The sequence below is a fragment of the Schistocerca cancellata genome, chromosome 3 (genome assembly GCF_023864275.1).
Source record: "Schistocerca cancellata isolate TAMUIC-IGC-003103 chromosome 3, iqSchCanc2.1, whole genome shotgun sequence".
Taxonomy (NCBI): Eukaryota; Metazoa; Arthropoda; class Insecta; order Orthoptera; family Acrididae; genus Schistocerca; species Schistocerca cancellata.
Window position 1 is genome coordinate 416,812,197 of NC_064628.1, and position 22,875 is coordinate 416,835,071.

At 42.8% G+C, this 22,875-nt stretch overlaps 1 protein-coding gene across 3 annotated transcripts in view; it reads right to left on the bottom strand.

Annotated features, from left to right (window-relative positions):
- The window catches only part of LOC126175163 (diuretic hormone receptor-like), a 586,395-nt gene that overhangs the window by 241,187 nt on the left and 322,333 nt on the right, over positions 1 to 22,875 (bottom strand). For all 3 annotated transcript variants that reach the window (XM_049921750.1, XM_049921748.1, XM_049921749.1), the window contains exon 3: positions 20,060 to 20,928. In XM_049921750.1, coding sequence (XP_049777707.1) covers positions 20,060 to 20,285 — 226 coding nt within the window. In that variant the 5' untranslated portion in view covers positions 20,286 to 20,928. The remainder of the gene's footprint in view (positions 1 to 20,059; positions 20,929 to 22,875) is intronic.

Genomic DNA, 22,875 nt, shown 5'->3' on the forward strand with positions numbered 1-22,875 from the left:
TGCTACGCGACAAATAACATATAAACACCATAGACATATTATACAGAAGTAACAAATGAAACAAAATTGTCACTGAGGAGATTCGATCCCATGTTAACAAGAAATTACGAATTACAGAACAGCGCGTACCGACTGCTCCACATCAACACTGCAACAACCCGCTCTATAACGTGTACCGACACTGTCGGGACAGTTGAGATTACTATCACGGTGGATACGCATTGTCAGTGCACCGATGTGACGCAAAAAGAAAAAAAGTGATGAAGAAAGCTGCCAGGAAGACGAAGTTAGGCATTTAATTAGTGTGTACGAGGGAAGGCCAGCGTTGGAATGTACAGTTACAGTCGGTGAGAGCATGCTCGCGAAATGGGAGGTTCCGAGTTCGGGTCGTGAGAGGGTGGGTTTTGAGAATGTAACTGGGCTGTGGTTGAAACGTCAAGATAAGAAGCAAAGTTTATTGACTCAAATGGCTACAGGCTAAACACCTCCACAGAAGAAATTTACCAGAATATCGGCAGTTGAAGGTATCTGGCAAATTAGTCTTTTAAAACAGGTTAATTAACATAGAGAAACAAGTGAAGTTATGTTTGAAAATAATTATTTCGGAAATCGCAAAATTGTTATTTAACTTTAAGTAATCCAGCTAAATCTATAATTTTCTATGACGTAATATTTTGTGATTTCATTATTATACTGGGTGTTGAAGAGAAGATCTTCAGTAATTTGCCGGCCGGTGTGGCCGAGCGGTTCTAGGTACTTCAGTCTGGAACCGCACAACCGCTGCGGTCGCAGGTTCGAATCCTGCCTCGGACATGGATGTGTGTGATGTCCTTAGGTTAGTTAGGTTAAACTAGTTCTACGTTCTACGGGACTGATGACCTAAGATGTTAAGTCCCATAGTGCTCAGAGCCATTTCTACATTTCAGTAATTTACTAGTCGTTCCTTAAGTCAATACAGTTAGAAACGTTCAAATAACATGTATCTCCGGAGATGCTTCATTTACCAGATATTCACCTTATTTGGCCTTTGACGTCTATGGGCATCAAGATGAAATTTGTGTAATGTCATCTCACCGTAATTGTCACTTTCCCAAATATGAAACAGACTAAACATAGGTGATGGTTAGTTGGTTTGGAAAGAAAGGGACCACACTACAGAGTCACCAGTCCCCCATAGATGATGCTAGGAATATTAGCATCACAAGCAATCTGTCTTTATTGCTAAGGGATTTCCGCATAATGCTACCTAGATTGGCAACTTTGGATCAAATTATAAAGAGTATCCTTCCATCTCCATTGCTGTCATTGTCGTAAAGTTTATGTGGCTTTTCCATCACATGACCTGTAACGAGGTTCTTGCATGCTCCTGAATCATCTAACAGATAATCCAGTCTTATCCTACAGGAACACATAGTTTATATTTTTTTTCCTTTTGCATTAACAGTATTAAAAGCGTAGCTGCAGCCTGAGGCTCTTCTATCGTAACCTCTTGCTTCAGGAGCACAATTGCGACCGAATTATCTCGGAGAGGGTTATCTATCAGCCTTTATATACACTCTCACCATGCTGTGTGTAAACGCTTCCGACATCTGCTTTCGCAAAACTCTTACTTACGGAAAGTACTCGCAAGAAACTATCAGACAGTGGCTCTAAGCGAAAATTCGGCCCTAATTTAAATAATTCTGCGAGTGCTATCTGAGAGAACCAAACTGTCTGAGAGCAAAAATCTTTCAAGTGTATCCGTGCACTTACCCTAATCATCAAAATTTCTTTACAGATTTACTCTAAAGAACGATACAGGTTTATCAACGAAATGGAATGATGATAGAGTTTGTATGTTTGAAGAAAGATCTATAAATCTAGGAGACAAATGTAGTAACGCTTTAGGTGAAGGCTGGGAATATGACGGATCAAGAAAACTGTTTATTCATGGAGATGTGAGAGCGCCAGTAAACAGCCGACAAAACCCCCAATACCGCTCGATAACAGCAAGAGCGATGCGCCCCTGCAACTGTCATATGCAAAAGTGATAGCACGGGCCGTGTGTTGCAGTTATCAGCCACAAGCAGACGGTCCCACTGTAGAATGTCAATACATTTATATTGCATCCAGAATGCAGGCTACACAAACACGCGCGGCGCTGACACCGACAGCAATAACGTTAACTTGGTCTGTTGCTCCACACGTCCATGGTTTAGCAGAGTTTTTGGCCGGCTACAAACTACGTATAATGTAATTTGTTCATTATATTTACAACACATCTAAATAGTTTGTACATTTCGTCAAGACAAGACTTCGAAGTTACACTGAAATAGTTTGGCAGGGTCAAGTTATGCATTTGCGTGAGAAGGAAGATCGCAGATTTAGGGAAAAAATTCACCAATGATTCATTTCAGTTCCCACGAAAGAAATGTAGATAGTTGAAGAGCTGTCTTCTAAGGCCAACAAGCAAGTGACGGTTAGGAATATAACTGGCGTAAATTTGAAGAGAGAAGGGGGTGATGTGGTGTTATCTGTGACTAAACAGGACATATCAGTGAGAAATCATCTGGGAAAATTAACATTATAAATGCCACTACTGTCTGTCTAATAGAGCTGTTACTAGTTCTAATATACAATTATAAACCACATCTTCATCATCAGGGTTTCCGTTGTTACATTAGGAAATATTTGATCACGGGAACTTCTCAACCGAGGAATATTCGATATTAACAAAATAAGAAATCCACTTCAGTTGCCAGTAATAGGCCTATCTTATTTATTGCATGACCTGTTTCGAAGCCTAAACCTACATTTTCAGGTGCGACCAAATAATTACGGAAACATACATGTGTCGCAGTTGGGCCAGTCAGTCATGGATGGAGGGTCACTCACCCACGTCAAACAAACGCGTGCGACTGGAACAAAGACGCTAACACGTAGATGGCAAAACTAATATTTGCAAATAACTTATATTGTCTGGAAGGCCAAATAAATTGCGTCACTTGGTGGCTTACAGTTTAACCTGCCTTTTCTTAACTGAAGGCAACGTACATCTGATGACTGTATTGTTAAAAAGGTTACAGTGTATTACAGTTCTGTCCGCTGCTAACAGAATGAGGAACGTTTACCTGCTGTAGTAAGATAGCAGCGAACAGTTCCTTAGTACTAACGTGTCTGCAGAAACCGACACGTTTATTTTTGCTTTTTTACTGTGATCTTACACTCTATTAACTTTTCCAATAGTACAATGCAGTTTTTCAGATTCTTTTCTGTCTGTGGTGCACTTGCGAAGGACTGGCTGTATCCCAAACAATGCGTTTCCTAATGAACGCCTGGTAAAGGCCGATATTCTAGCCACCATAGGTGTTTTACAACAATAGAAATATTGCTGTACTATCGTTGACATGGAACGTCTCAGTCCAAAAGATTTATGTAAGAGCTTTCATCTTTGACAGTTTTAATGACGCAGTTGTATCTTCATTACACAATGACACACCTAAACATATCATAACACAAATTCTTCAATCACTGAATGTTTTACTTATATTTGCACGTTTAGATAATTGTAATTATCAGTTAGAATCGATGTAAAATTCAGTGACGTGTTCTGTAGGTGTGTGGAATGGAACCTGCCCTCAAGTTTGTGTCCGGGAGCCCAGAGCTCCAGCAAGGTTTGGGTAGTAGTACTAGAGAGATTTTCAGAGTCATACAAAAATATGTTGCTGCTGTTGGAAAAGCTGATGGAAACATTACAAAGTTATTTGGAAAGTCTGTGATCTTCGACCTACTTTCGGGACTGAACCTGAATTACTTTTCCAGATTTCATGGTCATAAAAGGTAACAACGAAACAGAACTAACTTGTTTCAGAAGTGGATGGATAGCGAGATTTCCAGAAACAGAGTCCCGAATCTGAACAGAGATGCCTTCCTCCCGGTTTCTCAGGAATTCTGATGCATAGAATAAAAGCACGGACACGTAGTCATATGGATAATAACAGTATATCTGCCATTACCATGCTACAGTCTGGAGCCGAGCGACCGCTACGGTCGCAGGTTCGAATCCTGCCTCAGGCATGGATGTGTGTGATGTCCTTATGTTAGTTAGGTTTAATTAGTTCTAAGTTCTAGGCGACTGATGACCTCATAAGTTAAGTCGCATAGTTCTCAGAGCCATTTGAACCATTTGCCATTACCAGCACAGTCTTTTGAGTCATCAGTCGAGACCGGATTACACGCATTTTCATGTTCCATATGCATCTGCATATTTGGCTCCTTTTCGCCGGTTGTTGATATATTAACTAAAAACTAGTGACGATGCATGTTTTCGCTCTATGTTTACAATATTTAACTCGTAAAAATGTATTCGGGTGGTCTCTGGTTCAATCTAGTTTTGGTGTCTCACAGACTGACCGCGACCTAGAACTGCGTGCAATCGCTAAGCGAGAGGCCACTGCCAAGCGAAATCATTACAGAAGAGGAACAGGAACAGACAGGCAACGCTCTTGCGCCCGCACCTCCGGTTAATCCCCTCCGCCGTCTTACCGTATGCGTCGGCAACAATTAAATTAAACTATGCAAGCTTCTAGTCGCACGTCCGTTGTTTCAGTTTAGCTTCCTATTTACTCGTACACAGTTGAACGTTTTTACGACATGTAGTGGGTAACGTGTTGTGCGCCATGCCGTCCGAAAAAAGAAAAAAGAAACGTCGTTTCGTGGATAGCTGACCATTCTGGAGTATTTACATATGACGGTATTGATTTATATTGTTGAGTTTGTGAGGAAAACATTTCGTACAAAAAAAAAAAAAAGTTTCAATCAGACCAGCATGTCTAGACAAGTCTTAATATCGCAGTAATGCAGAAGAAAGGTCCATGACAACAACTTCTGACAACAGCAAGTTGCAGTAACATTGATTTTTCCGAAGGTAACCGAAAAAGTCGGTTTAACATGGATCTACGTAAAGCATTCATTGCAAGCAATAACCCTCTTCACAAACTTACAAACCCTATTCTCAAAGGCTTCCTGCGCAAATACTGCTTAAATCAAAATATACCAGATGAATTAACATTGCGTAAAAATTACATACCGACAATTTACGTAAATGTTGTTGATGAAAGACGCAATGAACTCAAGGCCAGCATTATCTGGATTTCAGTTGACCAAACTACAGACACTTGTGGCCGTTACATTGCAAATTTAATTGTTGGAGCTTTAAAAGAAGAGCCTTCTTCTTCCTGTTTAGTGGCTTGCAAAGAACTTGAAAAAGTAAATCATTCTATAGTCGCCTGATTTATGAATGAGGGTATTACAAAAATATTTCCAGAATCTTCTGCAGATGTAAGAGGGTTTGTGTTTATTTCAGATGCTGCTCCCTTTATGATCAAAGCAGGAAAAGCCCACCGAGTATTTTATCCCAATTTGATTCGTGTGACATGCTTCGCTGATGGAGTACATCGCCTTGCTGAATAAATATGTAAATAAACTGATTTCATCCACACAGAAAGTGTTTCTGAAGGCTCCAGCTCGCATCAAGACCTACAAATAAAATTACAAAATGTGCCTTTACCTTTCGAACCAGTGGTAACACGTTGGGGTACATGGGTTGAAGCTGTGTTATTTTACAATTAACATTTCGAGTCCAATATAGGGGTTACACGACTTCGACAGTGCAGAGGCTTTGGCAGTTTGCCAGTGCAAGAAAGCTTTTGATGATTCCGATGTTAAAAAGACATTTCTGTGATTATCACTCATTTATCCGATATATCACCAAGTATTCAAAAGCTTGAAACTCAACGTTTGGCGTTGAATGAAGCTATTCATTTAATGAATAAAACTATTCTAGTGAACTCCTCATTGCCGGAGGTATTCCCAAGAAACTTAAAGAAAAGTTTGTAAACGTTTTAAGCATTAACCCAGGCTTTGAACCCTGGTGCCAAATTGATAGTTTTATTAATGGGATGGGTGAACTATTACCAGAAACAATAAGTGCAAACATTGCACCCTAATTCAAATACTGCCCAGTTACCTCAGTTGCTGTAAAACGGTACGCCTCTGCTTATAAAAATGTTTTGAATGATCGAAGACACAATATTAATCCCGAACATTTGGAACAGTACTTGGTCGTTTATGTCCACTACAGTAGAAAAATGTAAAATAAATTGTAAATTATGCTTTGGTCCAAAGTTAATGACATTCAGAAAAATTCAAGATTTTATGTTGTTTTTTTAAATAAAATATTACCGAGTTTTTGAGCGTGCCACTCTGCAGGCGGCGTATCGCGAAGTTGGTCCTGTACATATCGACTGTTTCGCTGCGACTCACTCGCATCCCATCTGCTTGTTACCGACAACAAAAGCAAAGAAGGAACAATTCTTGAAAGACGGTATGCGTCCCCATTTGCAAGTTTTTAGAAAATAATCCCAGAAATGCCCCCTTCCTAACATGAACCATAAAGTACTCAGAAAATGACATCAGCGTTCTAAATGTACCAATTTTTAGCCTGGCCGGTACTCTTCCTCGTAATTGATATAGTTCACCCAGTAACTACCATGTTTTCTTATTATTTGATCTTGCATATTTCGACACTTTTTTTGCATTTTTAAGTATTTTTCATGCATATTTGCATGTATATTTTGAGGTTTTTATGATGCATATAATCCGCTATCTAGTCATCAGTCTTCTGACAGGTTTGATGCAGCCGATACTGCATTACCATGCTGAACTGACCTTTTCATCCTACATTAGCAGTTGAAACCTATGTCCTCAATTATTTGCTGCATCTACAGTTTTTACCCTCTACATCTCCCTCTAATACCATGAACGTCATTCTCCTCAAATGGGTGAAAGGTCTCTGTTGGATTCCTTTCATGCTAATTTCTTAAATCTGTTGTCATTTACGACATAAATTCCTCTTCTAAATTTACTGTGGCGTTTCTGACTATCTGAGAGAAGACTGAGTAGTGGAACGTGTTACTTTTACACATAAACAAGAACGATCTGTCACACTACTACACTTTAAAACACTGTTTATATGTAATTCATGTCACACAGTCTCATACGGAACCTACATCCGCTTTCTTTTATATACTGTATATGATAAGATACTGTCATCCCCCTTCCCTTCTGTGTGAGAGGATGAATGAGCAAATGTATTTCTAGTTGCGTGCTGGATGGTAGCAGACAAGCCTGTCTGCTAGAGAACAGTAGGACCAACGTCGGAACAGGTAGCTACGCTTTCTAAAAGCAGAGAGGTTTCTATTCTTAGTGTGGTCCTGTCCATCCCTTGTCATGTTGGTATAGGAAGCTGCCCCTCTGGCCACTTCCGTTTGTATTTGTGAGCCACCCTCAGGAAGGGAACAGGGCAGTCTGTCCGAGGCGAGCGTCTGAAATGGTAAGATCTCCGGCTAAGCACGTGTCTGCTAAGTCCGTAGGACAATGGATTTCTTGAGTTCAGCCTAACTGAAAATTTAATCACCTTTATGTCAGGTTTAGCTCTAAAATATCTAATGTTATCTTAAATTGCAACGCAGTGTGATTCGAGTGTACAGTTCAGAATATCTTCCAGTAGTTGCTTTGTCACTACTTTGTGAGTAAAGTGAAACCACGTGTTGATCAGTAACTAACTAAGATCATCAATCTTAAATGCGAATGTGCGTGAGATTATAATGCCTCGTCTTGACAATATTTTTCAATACAGTAACTTTTCTTTTTGTTCAACCCACGTGGGGTGTACTTTGTGAGACAAGTACCACGTGCTTCTACAATTGTTTGACCCATCAGGTTAATAGTAAGACATTAGTAACTAGTTCGAAGTTTTTCTTTTGTAAATTGCTTTTCGATCTAATTTATTTTAATTATCAAAATTATTGTGGAGTTACACTATTTGTGTAAACCAAGTTGACCATGTGAAGCATGTGGTGAAATCATCAAAGTAGCCCTCAGCTATTCTTTTCGGGAAGATTTCACAGAGAGTTAGTATGAATTTAGTATACCAGTGTGTGGTAATTACATGACGGACAGGATTGTGCTACGAACGTAACTTCTTTGGGTGAAAATTGAATCGGTTGGTAGTGGTTAATTTCCTCTTGCATATGCTTCAACGTTCTTCGTGTGTTATTTTATGAATGCAGTGTTGTATGCAGTCTCTCAATCTTGGCTCCATATTTGATGTGTTCTGTAAGATTACAAACTCACATTTTCACAATCCTAAATAAGGCACCAGTTTAATATGCTGAAATTTCAATGATCAATGTTAAAATAAATTTCCAAATATAAACTGATTTATTTCTTTTTATTTAAATTCTCTTATATATATATATTGATTCATAACTAAACTATATATATATCACCAGTTGTCATATGACTATTAAAAGATTATAATTAATGTTATTCTGGTTGGGAATTTGGTAAGCTAGACTGGATACCTGGTGAAACAGTTGCTCAGTAATGCAAGGTTAACTTCCCCAGACAGCTCACAGCTTTTAACCCGCTTTTATTGTCTATCAGCACCGCTTTCAGAAGAAATTAAAGCAACAACGTTACACATGACGACCCTGTTCTGTGATTCCGCTAGACTCTGGAATCTCTGAAATGTTAGATTGCGAGCGTTGTATAATCTTAATTTTTTTTCCCTACAATGCTCAAACAACTTCTGCGTTGTTTCTGAACAGACTTTCAAAATATTCACGGCGTTGTTGAGCGGCGTTTTGTTGTTTGTCTTGTTTTGTTTTCTACATTTGTTTGTTTTATATGTATGTGTTTTTTTTCTCGCTTGTAAATTGCACTGACTTCGATCAAAGATATAAATTTGTTTTGCGTGTGAAAAAGTGCGTACTAGGTTGGGTACCTTTCGTGTGACTGTCGTAATTTTTGGGGGATGCGTTCATTCTGATTAGTGTGTTGCGTACCCGGTATAAATTTAACTAATGCAGACACGTAAACAAGCTAAAAGTAGGCGGTCAAACAACTTAAGCAACATGGACCAAGGGGGTAATCTGATATCGAATATTAACGCGTCGGACGGTTCCGAAAATGCAATGGGAAATACTTCAGACGAAATGCAGAACAGGACGAACGGGCTCACAGCAGAGCCAGAAATTAATTTGCCTCCTACTAAGCAAATTGATTTGGAAGAACTCATGAAAGCCTTATTGCAACAAAATAAAGAAAACGCAGAGAAATCAGAAAAATCGTTCCGAGAACAGAAAGAATCATCTGAAAAATCGATTCGAGAGCTAGGCGAACAAATGACAGAGAAATCTGAAAAATCGATCCGTGAGCTAGGCGAACAAATGACGCAGAAATCTGAAAAATCGATCCGCGAGCTAGGCGAACAAATAGACGAAAAACTAATCCAGCAGACAAATAAAGTCGACAAGTCGATGCAGAGAGTGTCCGATGACATCTCACAAAGAATAAACAATCTGGAAAGTGAAATAAAAAGCGATATTATGAAAGAATTAGGCCGTACATTTGAACAAATCGAAGACCATCTGCAAGCCTTAGAACAGGGCAAGCGGAGTCGCGATGCAGAATCGAAAGAGAGTGAAGAATAGCTACTTAGCAATTTCCAAGCGCTGAGAGAAGAATGCCAAAGGGGACGCCAGCAGGTACTCTCGAGGGTCCAGGAGGCGGAAACGCATTGTCCAGCGTCCATTAGCAACACAGTAGCGGGCAACAGTCAAGCGATACACGCACTCGAAGAGCAAGTAGAACAATTGAAGCAGACTGGGGCGGAGGACAACAGACAAATACATGATAAGATTGCGGCATTAGCGGACATCGTAGGCACGATGAAGGTGACGGAAAGCGAGAACAATACTACACCGGTAGCGGTCGCAGAGACCGATGAAGTGCGTTCGCTTCTTAGATTTCAGAAGGGACAGTTCGAAGTGAACAGGCGGCACAAAGCTGTAACAGGCGAATTACAAGAACGCGTGGCGCATCTGGAAAACCGCATGGCATGTGATTCTGAACTCGCCAATAGCACTAAAAATAGCCGTACGAACAGTGCAGAGAGGGACTCCGACCACGAGGGAGATTTTGACGACAGGGAAGAATGTATTTTGAGGGGCAGACATGAGAAAAATAGAAACATTCAAGGGCCTCGCTGGGAGGAAATGCGGGGATTTGATTTTAAACATTTCCTTACGGTGAGAAAGTTTGAGATATTTAGAAATTCGCAAAAAGGAATACATCCACGAGCATGGCTCGAGCAATTTGAGCTTTGTCTTCTCCCCTGACTGGGCAAGTTCACATAAGATAGAATATATGTGTGGCTATTTGGAAGGCGAACCGGCGATTCGCATGAGGTCGGCAGCGCGTCACTGCAACTCCACTCGGGAGTTTCGACAAGCCTTTCTGTCCGCCTATTGGTCGGAATCGGCACAAGATAGGGTCAAGCATGGCATAATTATGCTGCCAAATTTGAAACAGTCTGGTTTAGGCAGCCCAGAACGCCTATTCGACCACATGCTGCACGCAAATCAATTTTTATACCATCCATATGGGCCTGCGGAACTAATTAGGATATGCATCACCAAATTGCCGATGCACTTGCGCCACGTCATTCTTGCGGGACTATGCAAAAAGGACGTGGAAACGTTTAAGACACTTCTCCAAGAGTTGGAATACAATACAGGAGAATGCCAGCCTAATCAGGCACAAAGTTATTACGGGGCACAGTAGCGCGATCACAGTCGTGGCCGTAGTACTAATCAACGGCGTGACTGGTCGTCGCGACGCGAACGGAACAATAATCGGGACCGGACGTATAGAAACTGGGGTAACAGTCGCGAACACAGGTGGAACAACGGAAATGATCGAGGACGTGGACAGGATCGTGAACGCAACAGTTACGGCAACCAGAATCGATACTACGGTGAACACGGTGGGAATAGGACTGTAGGCGGAGCACCTCATGATGAAATTCGGCCGGCTAACCCTAGACATAATTCAGCAAATGGAAATGAACAAAACCGGCAATGGCAAACGATCAGCGCAGAAGTCGCCCAATCGGAACAAATGAGCGACATGGCAAAGGAGTGCAAACGTATATAGGGAGGGAAGATATTAGAGAGGATTTGTTGCAAGAAACAACGAGTGCTAAAATTTCGGGAATAAATCCAGTCGTGACAGTTGCAGTAAACGAAATATGTTTTAAGTGTGTCATTGACACTGGAAGCCCTTTCTCGATAGTGAGCGAGGCAGCATTTCAAAAATGCGAAGGGACTGGGACTTGGCCCGTTTTTCAAGTGCGATGAATAAAGGTGAAGGGTGCAATCTGCGGTAAGAGCGTAGAAATCCGAAGGCAGACTCGGCTTAATTTTACCTGCCAGGAAAGAGAGTTTGAGTACAACTTCTTTGTGCTCCCAATGCTGTATGTGGCTATGATTTTAGGAAATGACTTCATGAATGCCCACCATTCAGTAATTGACATGGGTGGAGGAGTAATGACAGTTCAAGTTGGGGATCAGCCAATTAATTTAGTATTTGATGAATGCATATTACGTGCCGAGTCAGAAATTAGTTGCCTAAAATTTCAAGCTCAAACCGAGTCGCAACCCAGACTGGAGCTACTCGTAAACTATGTAAGTGAGTCGTGCTCTATGTCTGGTGAGCAGGGGAAAGATGTTGTTTTTGCTGATGCACTGAGAAAGAGCATCGCGGGTGTCAGAACCACGGACAGGGAAAAGGAGAAATTGTATTGCCTACTTAGGAATTATGAATGGGTATTTTCTGAGACTCCGAGGGCATTTAAGGGTTTTACTTGCCAATTCATAGTACGTGACCATCAGAAGTTTTCTGTTAGACCATACCCTATTCCCGTGGCGTATAAAGCCCAGGTGGAGAAGGAAATAAACAAGATGTTAGAACAAGGAATAATTGACCGGGCAGTAAGCTCGTACAACTCACCCTTGCTTGTCGTACCAAAACGAGACAACTCAGTTCGTTTGGTGCTAGGCTCGAGACAGATAAACACAATTATTATGTCGGAAACGGACAGGCCTTATATCCTTGAGGAACTCTTACAACGTTTCCACGGGGTAAAGGTACTATCATCTGTCGACCTCCGTTCGAGTTTTTGGCAAATCGTGCTACACCCATCTTGCAGATTATATACAGCGTTCCTGTGTTACGGAAATTGTTTCCAATTCCGGCGTCTCCCGTTCGGACTAAACGTCTCATCAGCTGCTTTTATAAGGGGATTAAATAGCATTTTACCTGATAATTTGAAACAGCGAGTGACAATTTACGTGGATGACATATTAATTGCGGAAAAGTCGTGGGAGGACCATAATGACGTTCTGAACAGACTACTGGATGTTTTTGAGAAGGCAGGTGTAACAGTCAACTTAGATAAGTCACAGTTCGGACGAGAGAGCATACAAATCTAAGGCCATATTGCCTCAGCAAATGGAATACAACCTGACCCGGAGAAAATTGCGGCGATAGCGGAGTGTGCAATGCCGACAAATAAAAAACAGTTGCAAGCATTCTTCGGCCTGTGTAATTTTTATAAGCTTACCACGGCTATTTTCATTCTCTGATTTCGTATGGCATCATATTCTGGGGTAACTCATCATTGAATAAAAGAGTGTTCATTGCACAAAAGCGTGCAATCAGAATAATTGCTGGAGCTCATCCAAGATCATCCTGCAGACACTTATTTAAAGAGATCTTCACTGCAGCCTCACAATATATATGTTCACTTATGAAATTTGTTATTAACAATCCGAACGCATTCAAAAGTAATAGCAGTGTACAAGGCTACAACACTAGGTTCAAATGGCCCTGAGCACTATGGGACTCAACTTCTGAGGTCATAAGTCCCCTAGAACTTAGAACTACTTAAACCTAACTAACCTAAGGACATCACACACATCCATGCCCGGGGCAGGATTCGAACCTGCGACCGTAGCAGTCCCGCAGTTCTGGACTGCAGCGCCAGATCCGCTAGACCACCGCGGCCGGCTACAACACTAGGAAAAAGGATGATCTTCACTACTCAACTTTCGCTCAGAAGGGGGTAAATTATGCTCCCACAAAAGTCTTTGGTCACTTACCTAATAGCATCAAAAGTCCGACAGATAGCCATACAGCATTTAAAAGAAAATCAAAAGAATTTCTTAATGGCAACTCCTACTCATTAGATAAATTTTAGGATATAGTAAGTGGATAATTTCTCCAACCCCCACAAAAAATATTAAGTGTCACGTAATATTTTGTGTAATGTAATACCTTGTATATACACCTTTTATTAACCTGACACGTTCCACATCATTACGAAGTGTCGTATTCATGATCTACAGAACAAGTAGTAATCTAATCTAGTCACTAATGTCCTAACAGAGGTTCTATCATCCTGTCCCTTTTTCTTGTCAGTGTTTTCACACACTCCTTTCCCCGCCAATTCTTCGCATGATCTTCTCATTCCTTACCATTATTTTCGATACTCTTCTGTAACACCACATCTCAGAATCTCATATTCTCTTCTGCTCCGGTTTTCCCACATTCGTTGTTTCACTACCATACAATACTGTGTTCGAAACGAACATTGTCAGAACTTCCTTCCTATAATTAAGGCCTATGTTTGATACTAGTAGAATTATCTTAGCCAGGACTGCTCTTTCTGTCTGTGCTAGTCTGCTTTTTATGCCCTCATTTCTCCATCTGTCGCGACCTACACTCCTGGAAATGGAAAAAAGAACACATTGACACCGGTGTGTCAGACCCACCATACTTGCTCCGGACACTGCGAGAGGGCTGTACAAGCAATGATCACACGCACGGCACAGCGGACTCACCGGGAACCGCGGTGTTGGCCGTCGAATGGCGCTAGCTGCGCAGCATTTGTGCACCGCCGCCGTCAGTGTCAGCCAGTTTGCCGTGGCATACCGAGCTCCATCGCAGTCTTTAACACTGGTAGCATGCCGCGACAGCGTGGACGTGAACCGTATGTGCAGTTGACGGACTTTGAGCGAGGGCGTATAGTGGGCATGCGGGAGGCCGGGTGGACGTACCGCCGAATTGCTCAACACGTGGGGCGTGAGGTCTCCACAGTACATCGATGTTGTCGCCAGTGGTCGGCGGAAGGTGCACGTGCCCGTCGACCTGGGACCGGACCGCAGCGACGCACGGATGCACGCCAAGACCGTAGGATCCTACGCAGTGCCGTAGGGGACCGCACCGCCACTTCCCAGCAAATTAGGGACACTGTTGCTCCTGGGGTATCGGCGAGGACCATTCGCAACCGTCTCCATGAAGCTGGGCTACGGTCCCGCACACCGTTAGGCCGTCTTCCGCTCACGCCCCAACATCGTGCAGCCCGCCTCCAGTGGTGTCGCGACAGGCGTGAATGGAGGGACGAATGGAGACGTGTCGTCTTCAGCGATGAGAGTTGCTTCTGCCTTGGTGCCAATGATGGTCGTATGCGTGTTTGGCGCTGTGCAGGTGAGCGCCACAATCAGGACTGCATACGACCGAGGCACACAGGGCCAACACCCGGCATCATGGTGTGGGGAGCGATCTCCTACACTGGACGTACACCACTGGTGATCGTCGAGGGGACACTGAATAGTGCACGGTACATCCAAACCGTCATCGAACCCATCGTTCTACCACTCCTAGACCGGCAAGGGAACTTGCTGTTCCAACAGGACAATGCACGTCCGCATGTATCCCGTGCCACCCAACGTGCTCTAGAAGGTGTAAGTCAACTACCCTGGCCAGCAAGATCTCCGGATCTGTCCCCCATTGAGCATGTTTGGGACTGGATGAAGCGCCGTCTCACGCGGTCTGCACGTCCAGCACGAACGCTGGTCCAACTGAGGCGCCAGGTGGAAATGGCATGGCAAGCCGTTCCACAGGACTACATCCAGCATCTCTACGATCGTCTCCATGGGAGAATAGCAGCCTGCATTGCTGCGAAAGGTGGATATACACTGTACTAGTGCCGACATTGTGCATGCTCTGTTGCCTGTGTCTATGTGCCTGTGGTTCTGTCAGTGTGATCATGTGATGTATCTGACCCCAGGAATGTGTCAATAAAGTTTCCCCTTCCTGGGACAATGAATTCACGGTGTTCTTATTTCAATTTCCAGGAGTGTATTTTGCTTCCTAGATCGCAGAACACCTTAACTTATTCTAAACGTTAAGCTCAAATTTTAATTTTAAGTTTCTCGCTGTTCTCGATTCTGCTACAACCAATTACTTGCATCTTTCGTCGATTGACTTCGGATCCATATTCTGTACTCATTAGATTGTTCATTTCATTCAACAGGTCCTACAGTTTTTCTTCACTTTCACTGAGGATAGGAATGTCAACAGTGAATCTAATCATTGATATCTATTAACCTTGAAATTTAACTCCATTGTGGAACCTTTCTTATATTTCAATAATTGCTCTTTCGATGTATGGACAGAACAATCGTGGTGAAACACTACATCCCTGTCTCACACCCTTTTCTAAGCTGTGCACTTCGTTCTTGGTCTTCCAGTACTGCTGTTCCTTTTCGGTTCTTGTACATATTGTGTACCATTCGCCCTTCCCGATTGCTTCCCAATTTGTTCTCAGAATTTCGAATATTTTGCTCCAATTCGCACTGTCAAACGTTTTTTCTAGGTCAACAAATCCCCTGAAAGTGTCTTCACTTTCTTTCAGTCTTGTTACCATTATCAATCACCTCTCCGGTGCCTTTAGGTTTCCTAAAGCAAAACTGATCTTCATCTAACAGAGCCTCGATTTTCTTTTCGATTCTTCTGTACATTATTCATGTCAGCAAATTGAATACATGAGCTGTAAAGCTGATTGTGCGATAGTTTTCACATTTACCAGCCCTTGCTATCTTCGAAATTGTGTGAAAGATATTTTTACGAAAGTCTGATGGTACGTCACCTGTTTCATACATTCTACAAACCAACGAGAATAGTCGTTTTGTTGGCATTTCCCATACTCATAATGGAAAATCCGATGCCATGTAATTCATCCCTTCTGCCTCATTTTATCTTAAGTCAGCCAAGTACCTTTTAAATTTTGATTCTAACAATGAATCCCAAATCCATTTCCTGTCGACTCCGCTTATTCTTCTTGTCACGATATCGGACAAGTTCTCCCCTCATAAAGACCTTCGATGCACTCTTTTGACCTATCCACGCTCTCTGCTGCATTTAACAGTGGAATTCCCACTACACTCTTAATGTTACCACCATTCAATTTAATTTCACTGAAGTTTGCTTTGATTTTTTATATGCTGAGGCAGTCCTTCCGACAGTCATTTCCTTATCGATTTCTTCATATTTTTCATGTAGTGATTTCTCCTTAGCTTCCCTGTACTTCCTGTTTATTTCATTGGTAAGTGACTTTTATTTCTGTATTCCTTAATTTCCCTGAATATTATTGCACTTCGCTCTTTCGTCAGTCAGCTGACGTATTTCTTACGTTTCCCGAGGTTTTTTCGCAGTTACTTTCATCGTACCTGGTTTTTATTTCCAGCTTCTCTGATTGCCTTTTTAAAGATGCCCATTCCTCTCCGAATGGAGTGCATAATAACCTATTCATTATCGCAGTAACTATACCCAGATATAACGCTGCGTATCAGTTCTTCCCAATCAGTTTCTTAAATTTCAGCCTACTCTTCATCACTACTAAATTGTGAAATGTGTCCGTATCTGCTCCTGGTTACGCCTTACAATCCAATGTCTGAATCTCTTACTGACCGTTGTGGAATTTTCCCGCCATCTCCCAGCCTTTTGCGTGTATACCTCCTCCTCTTGTAGTTCTTGAGCAGGGCTGCTAGATTTGTTACTGGTAGGTTTGATCATCACGCGAGTGTTACGGAAATGCTTCAGGAACTCGGGTGGGAGTCTCTGGAGGAAAGGAGGCGTTCTTTTCGTGAATTGCTACTGAGGAAATTTAGAGAACCAGCATTTTAGGCTGACTGCAGTACAATTTTACTGCCGCCAACTTACATTTCGCGGAGAGAATTTAATGGAGGCCCTTGTCTAAACGGCTGCGCTGATCTTAGTCTGCTATGGGCTTCCGTCTGCCACTCAAAGTGGGAAGAGGCCTCACACATTTGTGTTGCGTAGATTGCGTACCTCAGCGAGTTTTGCCACTGTTTGTATTTACTTTCCCTTTCTTGTACAGCTGTGTACTAAAGATATCGTAAAAATGGATACCAATATTGTTTTTAAATCAAATGCTGAAAAATATGACAATTTTGATTACATTTCAAATTGTATTTATCATAAAACCTGAAACAAGATGAAAATTACATTAAATTTAAGATCTAACAGCATACGTACCAACACAATCTATACAATTCTATATTCAGTTCCCTTTTTATTTAAATATTTTGCTTTATATGCACACATCAGGGAAAGGTTTTGTATCACCTCGGTTCCGAGAGTTCCGGAACCTGTACACAAAATTGAATGCAGATCAACGTAAACATCATTTCCGCCCTATTTATTGCTCATGAAAATTACACATTGCATGTTGTACCACCATACAGCGAGACATTCAGGGGTGGTTCTCCAGAATTCTGTACACAACGGCACCTCTAATACCCAGTAGCACGTCCTCTTCCATTGATGCATGCCTGTATTCATCATGGCACACTACCCACAAGTTTATCAAGCCGCTGTTGGACCAGATTGTCCCACTCCTCAACGGCAATTCGGCGTAGATCCCTCAGAGTGGTTGGCAGGTCACGTTGTCCATAAACATCCCTTTTCAATCCATCCCAGGCATGTACGATAGGGTTCATGTCTGGAGAACATGCTGGCTACTCTACTCGAGCGATGTCGTTATCCTGCGGCTCTCTCCGTCGGAGGTTCGAGTTCTCCCTCGGGCATGTGTGTGTGTGTGTGTGTGTGTGTGTGTGCATGTGTCGTCCTTAGCTCCGGGTACGATGACCTCAGCATTTTGGTCCCATCTGACCTTGCAAAAAATTTCCATTTTCCAATTTGTCGTTATCCTGAATGAAATCATTCACAACATGTGCACGATGGGGGGCGAATTGTCATCCATGAAAAATAATGCTTCGCCAATATGCGGCCAATATGGTTGCGCTATCGGTCTGAGGACGACATTCACGTATCATACAGCCGTTACGGCACCTTCCATGACCACCCGCGGCGTTTATCGGCTACACATAATGCAAGCAGAAGGTGAAGAGATAGAGAAAGTTTATGAGGACATTGAACTAGGAATTCAGTATGTAAAGAGAGATGAAAATCTAACAGTCGTGGCGGATTGAGATGTGTTTGTAGGGGAAGGAGCAGACGAAAGGATTAAGAGAGAATATGGACTTACGGTAGGAATGAGAGAGGAGAAAGACTACTTGGATTCTGCAATAAATTTTGGACATTCGCGTATCATACAGCTGTTACGGCACCTTCCATGACCACCAGCGGCGTATATCGGCTACACATAATGCCACCCAAAAACAGCAGGGTACCTCCACCTTGCTGCACTCGCTCGACAGTGTTTCTAAGGCGTTCAGCCTGATCGGGTTGCCTACGATGTATTTTTTACCGCGGTCTGATTTCGATGATATAATACCTACAAACTGTGTTGTTCGAAAAACAAGCACAAACTTTACCGAATTTTAATTTGACAAATAAGTTGTTTTATTTTGTAATAATGTTAATGATTAAAAAAAAAGGCCAACATTCTCATTTTCCGTCTTGTTTGAAATGGGATAGACCCCTTCGCCCCCTCCCCCCCTCTCCCCCCAGCATACACCTCACACTAAGGCCACAAAAGACGTGGGATACCTCCTAATATCGTGTCGGACCACCTTTCGTCCGGTGTAGTGTATCAACTAGACGAGGCATGGACTAAGCAATTCGTTGGAAGTCCTCTGCCGAAATATTGAGGCGTGATGCCTCTACAGTCGACCATAATTGAAAAAATGTTGCCGGTGTAGTATTTTTTGGACGAACTGACTTCTCGATTGTGTCCCATAAATATAGGGTGGGACTGATTTCAAGCGATCAGGGTAGCCAAATCAGTCGCTTGAAATGTCCAGAAACATATCGCCGACAATTGTGGTCCTGTGACATCGCGCATTGCCATCCATACACATTCAGTCAGTCTTTTGGGAGCCGGAGTCCTTGAATGGCAGAAAATGGTTTCCAAGTAGCCGAAGATAACCATTTCCAGTAACTGGTCAATTCATTTGGACCAGTGCACTCCGTCAGTTCCACGTAAATAGGGCTCACACCATTGTGGAGCCACTACCACCTTGCACGGTGCCTTGTTGACAGTTTGGATCCATGGCTTCGTGGGGTATGCGTTACACTCGAACCCCACTATCAGATTTTGCCGACTGAAATCAGAACTCATCTGATCAGGTCACGATTGCCTAGCGTCCAGCCGATATGGTCGCGGGCCATCAGATGTTAGCAAAGGAACTGGCGTCGCTCGTCTGCCACCACGCCCATTAACGCCAAATTTAGCCGCAGTGTCCTAACTGATACGTTCGTTGTACGTAGACATTGCTTTCTGCAGTTGTTTCACGGAGTGTTGCTTGTCTGCTAGAACCGACAACTCTATGCAAACGCCGCTGCTCTCGGTCGTTAAGTCAAGGCCGTCGTCCATTGCCTTGTCCGTGGTGAAAGTTAATGCCTGAAATTTGGTATTCTCAATACACTCTTGACACTGTGGAACAAGGAATATTAAAATCCCTAGCGATTTCAGAAGTGAAATATCCCACTGGCATAGCTTCAACTACCACACTGCGTTCAAAATCTGTTAATTACATTATGCGGCCATAACAACGCAGAAAATCTTTTGACATGAAATACGTGAATACAAATGACAGCTCCACCAATGCACTACGTTTTTATACCTTGTGTCTGCAATACTGCCGCCATCTGTGTATGTGCATATCGCTATCCCGCGACCTTTGTCACCTGAGTCTTTACCAGTGGTGGAGGATCACACGATAGTCTACCACCAGTTCTACGCGATCTAAAGATCCCCAAAGTTACTGACGTTCTCTATTACGTGTGTGACTAACAGTTCGTCCGTTGACCTTACGATTAGTCGATAAATGTTCAGAGTACTTACGGCTGGTGTCATACGGCATACCGTTGAGCTCCGAGAAGCAGGGCATCAGCACGAGAGTGTCGGCCGGCGAGGTTGGCCAGCAGGTGACGCTGTCCCAGGCTCGGGGGCAGCTGGCCCCCGACACCGCCGCTTCCAGCTCTGCCCCCGTGGCTTCCGCCAGCAGGCACTGCAGCTCCTCCAGAGTCGTGTTCTCCAGCATAGGGAACATCAGCGACGGCAGCGCCATGGCCCACGTTGCACTTTGGAGTACTTTACTCAACAGGTGGGAGGTTCTCTCTGCAGGGAAAGCGATCTACACTGTCGTTTTGCGTGCTTATACACCAGTCACCTCTCGTCCCCATTATACGCCAACTTGTCGTCCAGTGTTCCTGCACCTCTGTTACCAGTGCGTGCCAAGATTAATTAAGTGTTGTGGAGTTCAGTATTCACAGTACTATCCTCAGAACACAAAAATATTGATCATTTGTACTGTAACACGACACAACAACGACGCTTGCACATTAGACTCTTGCTCATAGAGAAGCCCTTCTATCATTTCCGAGAGTCAGTTCACGCATAAAGGAAGTGTTCATTTTAAAAGACATTCAGAAAGTGCGTTAGGCGTGGTAAACTGATTTAAAACAACACGTTCGTCTGAAATGCTCTACTGCAGAAAGCATAATGAACGAAACAGATATTTTAATTAATTGTACACTTTTTTCTACGTGTTGTGTATCTAGTTCTTAACACAAACGAACTATTGATCCTGACACGGCTTCTCGTCATAGGCGTCAATGGGAGCAGCGATGCAGCAGACAGTATTTGGGTGTGTAGTATCCAGCTTCAGTATGGGCCACTGCCTCCAGATACCCACCAACAAGTCTCCCAACCTGAAACAGAAGATATACCAAACACTCAAGTAAAAGGTGTATTTTCAAATAAAATAATACATAGTTAATACGGAGGTAAACAGTTTCAGTTGTAACACTCTTATTTTCCAGTATCGCGACTACTTTCGAGGAAACAGATGCCCTTCATCACTTGTAATGTTACAGAAAACAAGAAAGACGTGACGCTAAAGAAGAATTATTTATAAATTTTTCTAACGATAAGAAAACTGATACTAATAAGAGATACCGTATCTAAAACTCTACCTGTGGTCGGACTAGTTGCAGTGAAAAATAGAAGAAATGTCGCATAACAGTGACGATCGGGGAACCAAGAATGGAAACAGAGGGGCATACGAGACAGAATAACAGGTTGAAACTTACGTCTCGTGTTGCGAACCCAAGCGCGGCGGGACTGGATAGAGCATATGAGGCCATCACAAGCAATAGCAGGTCACGGAATAGCGAACAAAGAGAAAGGAAGCAATAGGTCAGCCACTAAGTCGATGCGGCGAAGCTGTTACCATCTATTAGGAAGGTTAGCAAGCGAAAGTGTCTAGTCCGGTTCACATGAATTTGTCAGTCTTCCGTACAAATTAAGAAAGTGTACTTTGAAATGTTGTGAATGACGACGAAAGAGCATAAAATGTAGAAAGGTATAATACGACAATCATCCAACTGAGCAGGTTAAAAATGCAAAGTTGAAACAGCATACTGTAAATTAAGGTGAATAACTCCGAAGACACATAAAACGTAGAAAGTATAATACGATAGACTAACGGACTCAATAAAACACTTTCAATAAGAAACCTCGTTTTTTCAAGTCCATACATGCAAATACAGTGAACAATTCTAAGACCTCTTCCCAAGTACTGAGAACAAGACACTTAGTAAATAAACATTTAGTTGAGATGCAGTAAGTCTACAACCGAACGTAATGGAACAATTATCCGAAGCCAGAAAAGAGAAGGGATGAAGCTGGACCCTGTTTCGAAAAAGATTAATTATTGAGTAGGGTCATGTGTTTAAGCGAGGTTTGTTAATTCAAAGTATGCAACGGGTCGTGGTTGGTGCTGCAGATTACTTCGATTTCCTCAAGAATATTCAGGACACCGTCTTCAGGCAGAAGATGTAGAATGCTGCAGACCACGTTGATGTCTGGAAAAGAGTGGCCATTATTTTTATGCCATTGGTTAAGGCTGATTTTGAGGTTTTAAGGTCCAGATGCTCTCTCAAACGTACTTTAAAGGCACAACCTGTCTAGCCTGTACAGATAGGTTATGTGATCAAATGTATCCTGACACCTGGCTGAAAATGTCTTACAAGTTCGTGGCGCCCTGCATCGGTAATGCTGGAATTCAGCATGGTGTTGGCCCACCCTTAGCCTTGATGACAGCTTCCACTCTCGCAGGCATACGTTCAATCAGGTGCTGGAAGGTTTTCTGGGGAATGGCTGCCCATTTTTCACGGAGTGCTGCACTGAGGAGTCCTGGCACGAAGTCGGCGTTCCGGAACATCCCAAAGGCGTTCTATAGGATTCAGGTCAGGATTCTGTGCAGGTCAGCCCACTACAAGGATGTTACTGTCGTGCAGCCTCTCCGCCACAGGCCGTACATTATGAACAGCTGCTCGATCGTGTTGAAAGATGGAATCGCCATCCCCGAATTGCTCTTCAACATTGGGAAGCAAGAAGGTGCTTAAAACATCAATGTAGTCCTGCGCTGTGACAGTGCCATCCATGAAAAACACAACCACACCACAACACCACCGCCTCCGAATTTTACTGTTGGCACTACACTCGCTGGCAGTTGATTTTCACCGGGCATTCGCCATACCCACACCCTGCCATCGGGTCTCTACATTGTGTATCGTGATTCGTCGCTCCACACAACGTTTTTTCATTGTTCAATCTTCCATTGTTTACGTTCCTTACACCAAGCGAGGCGTCAT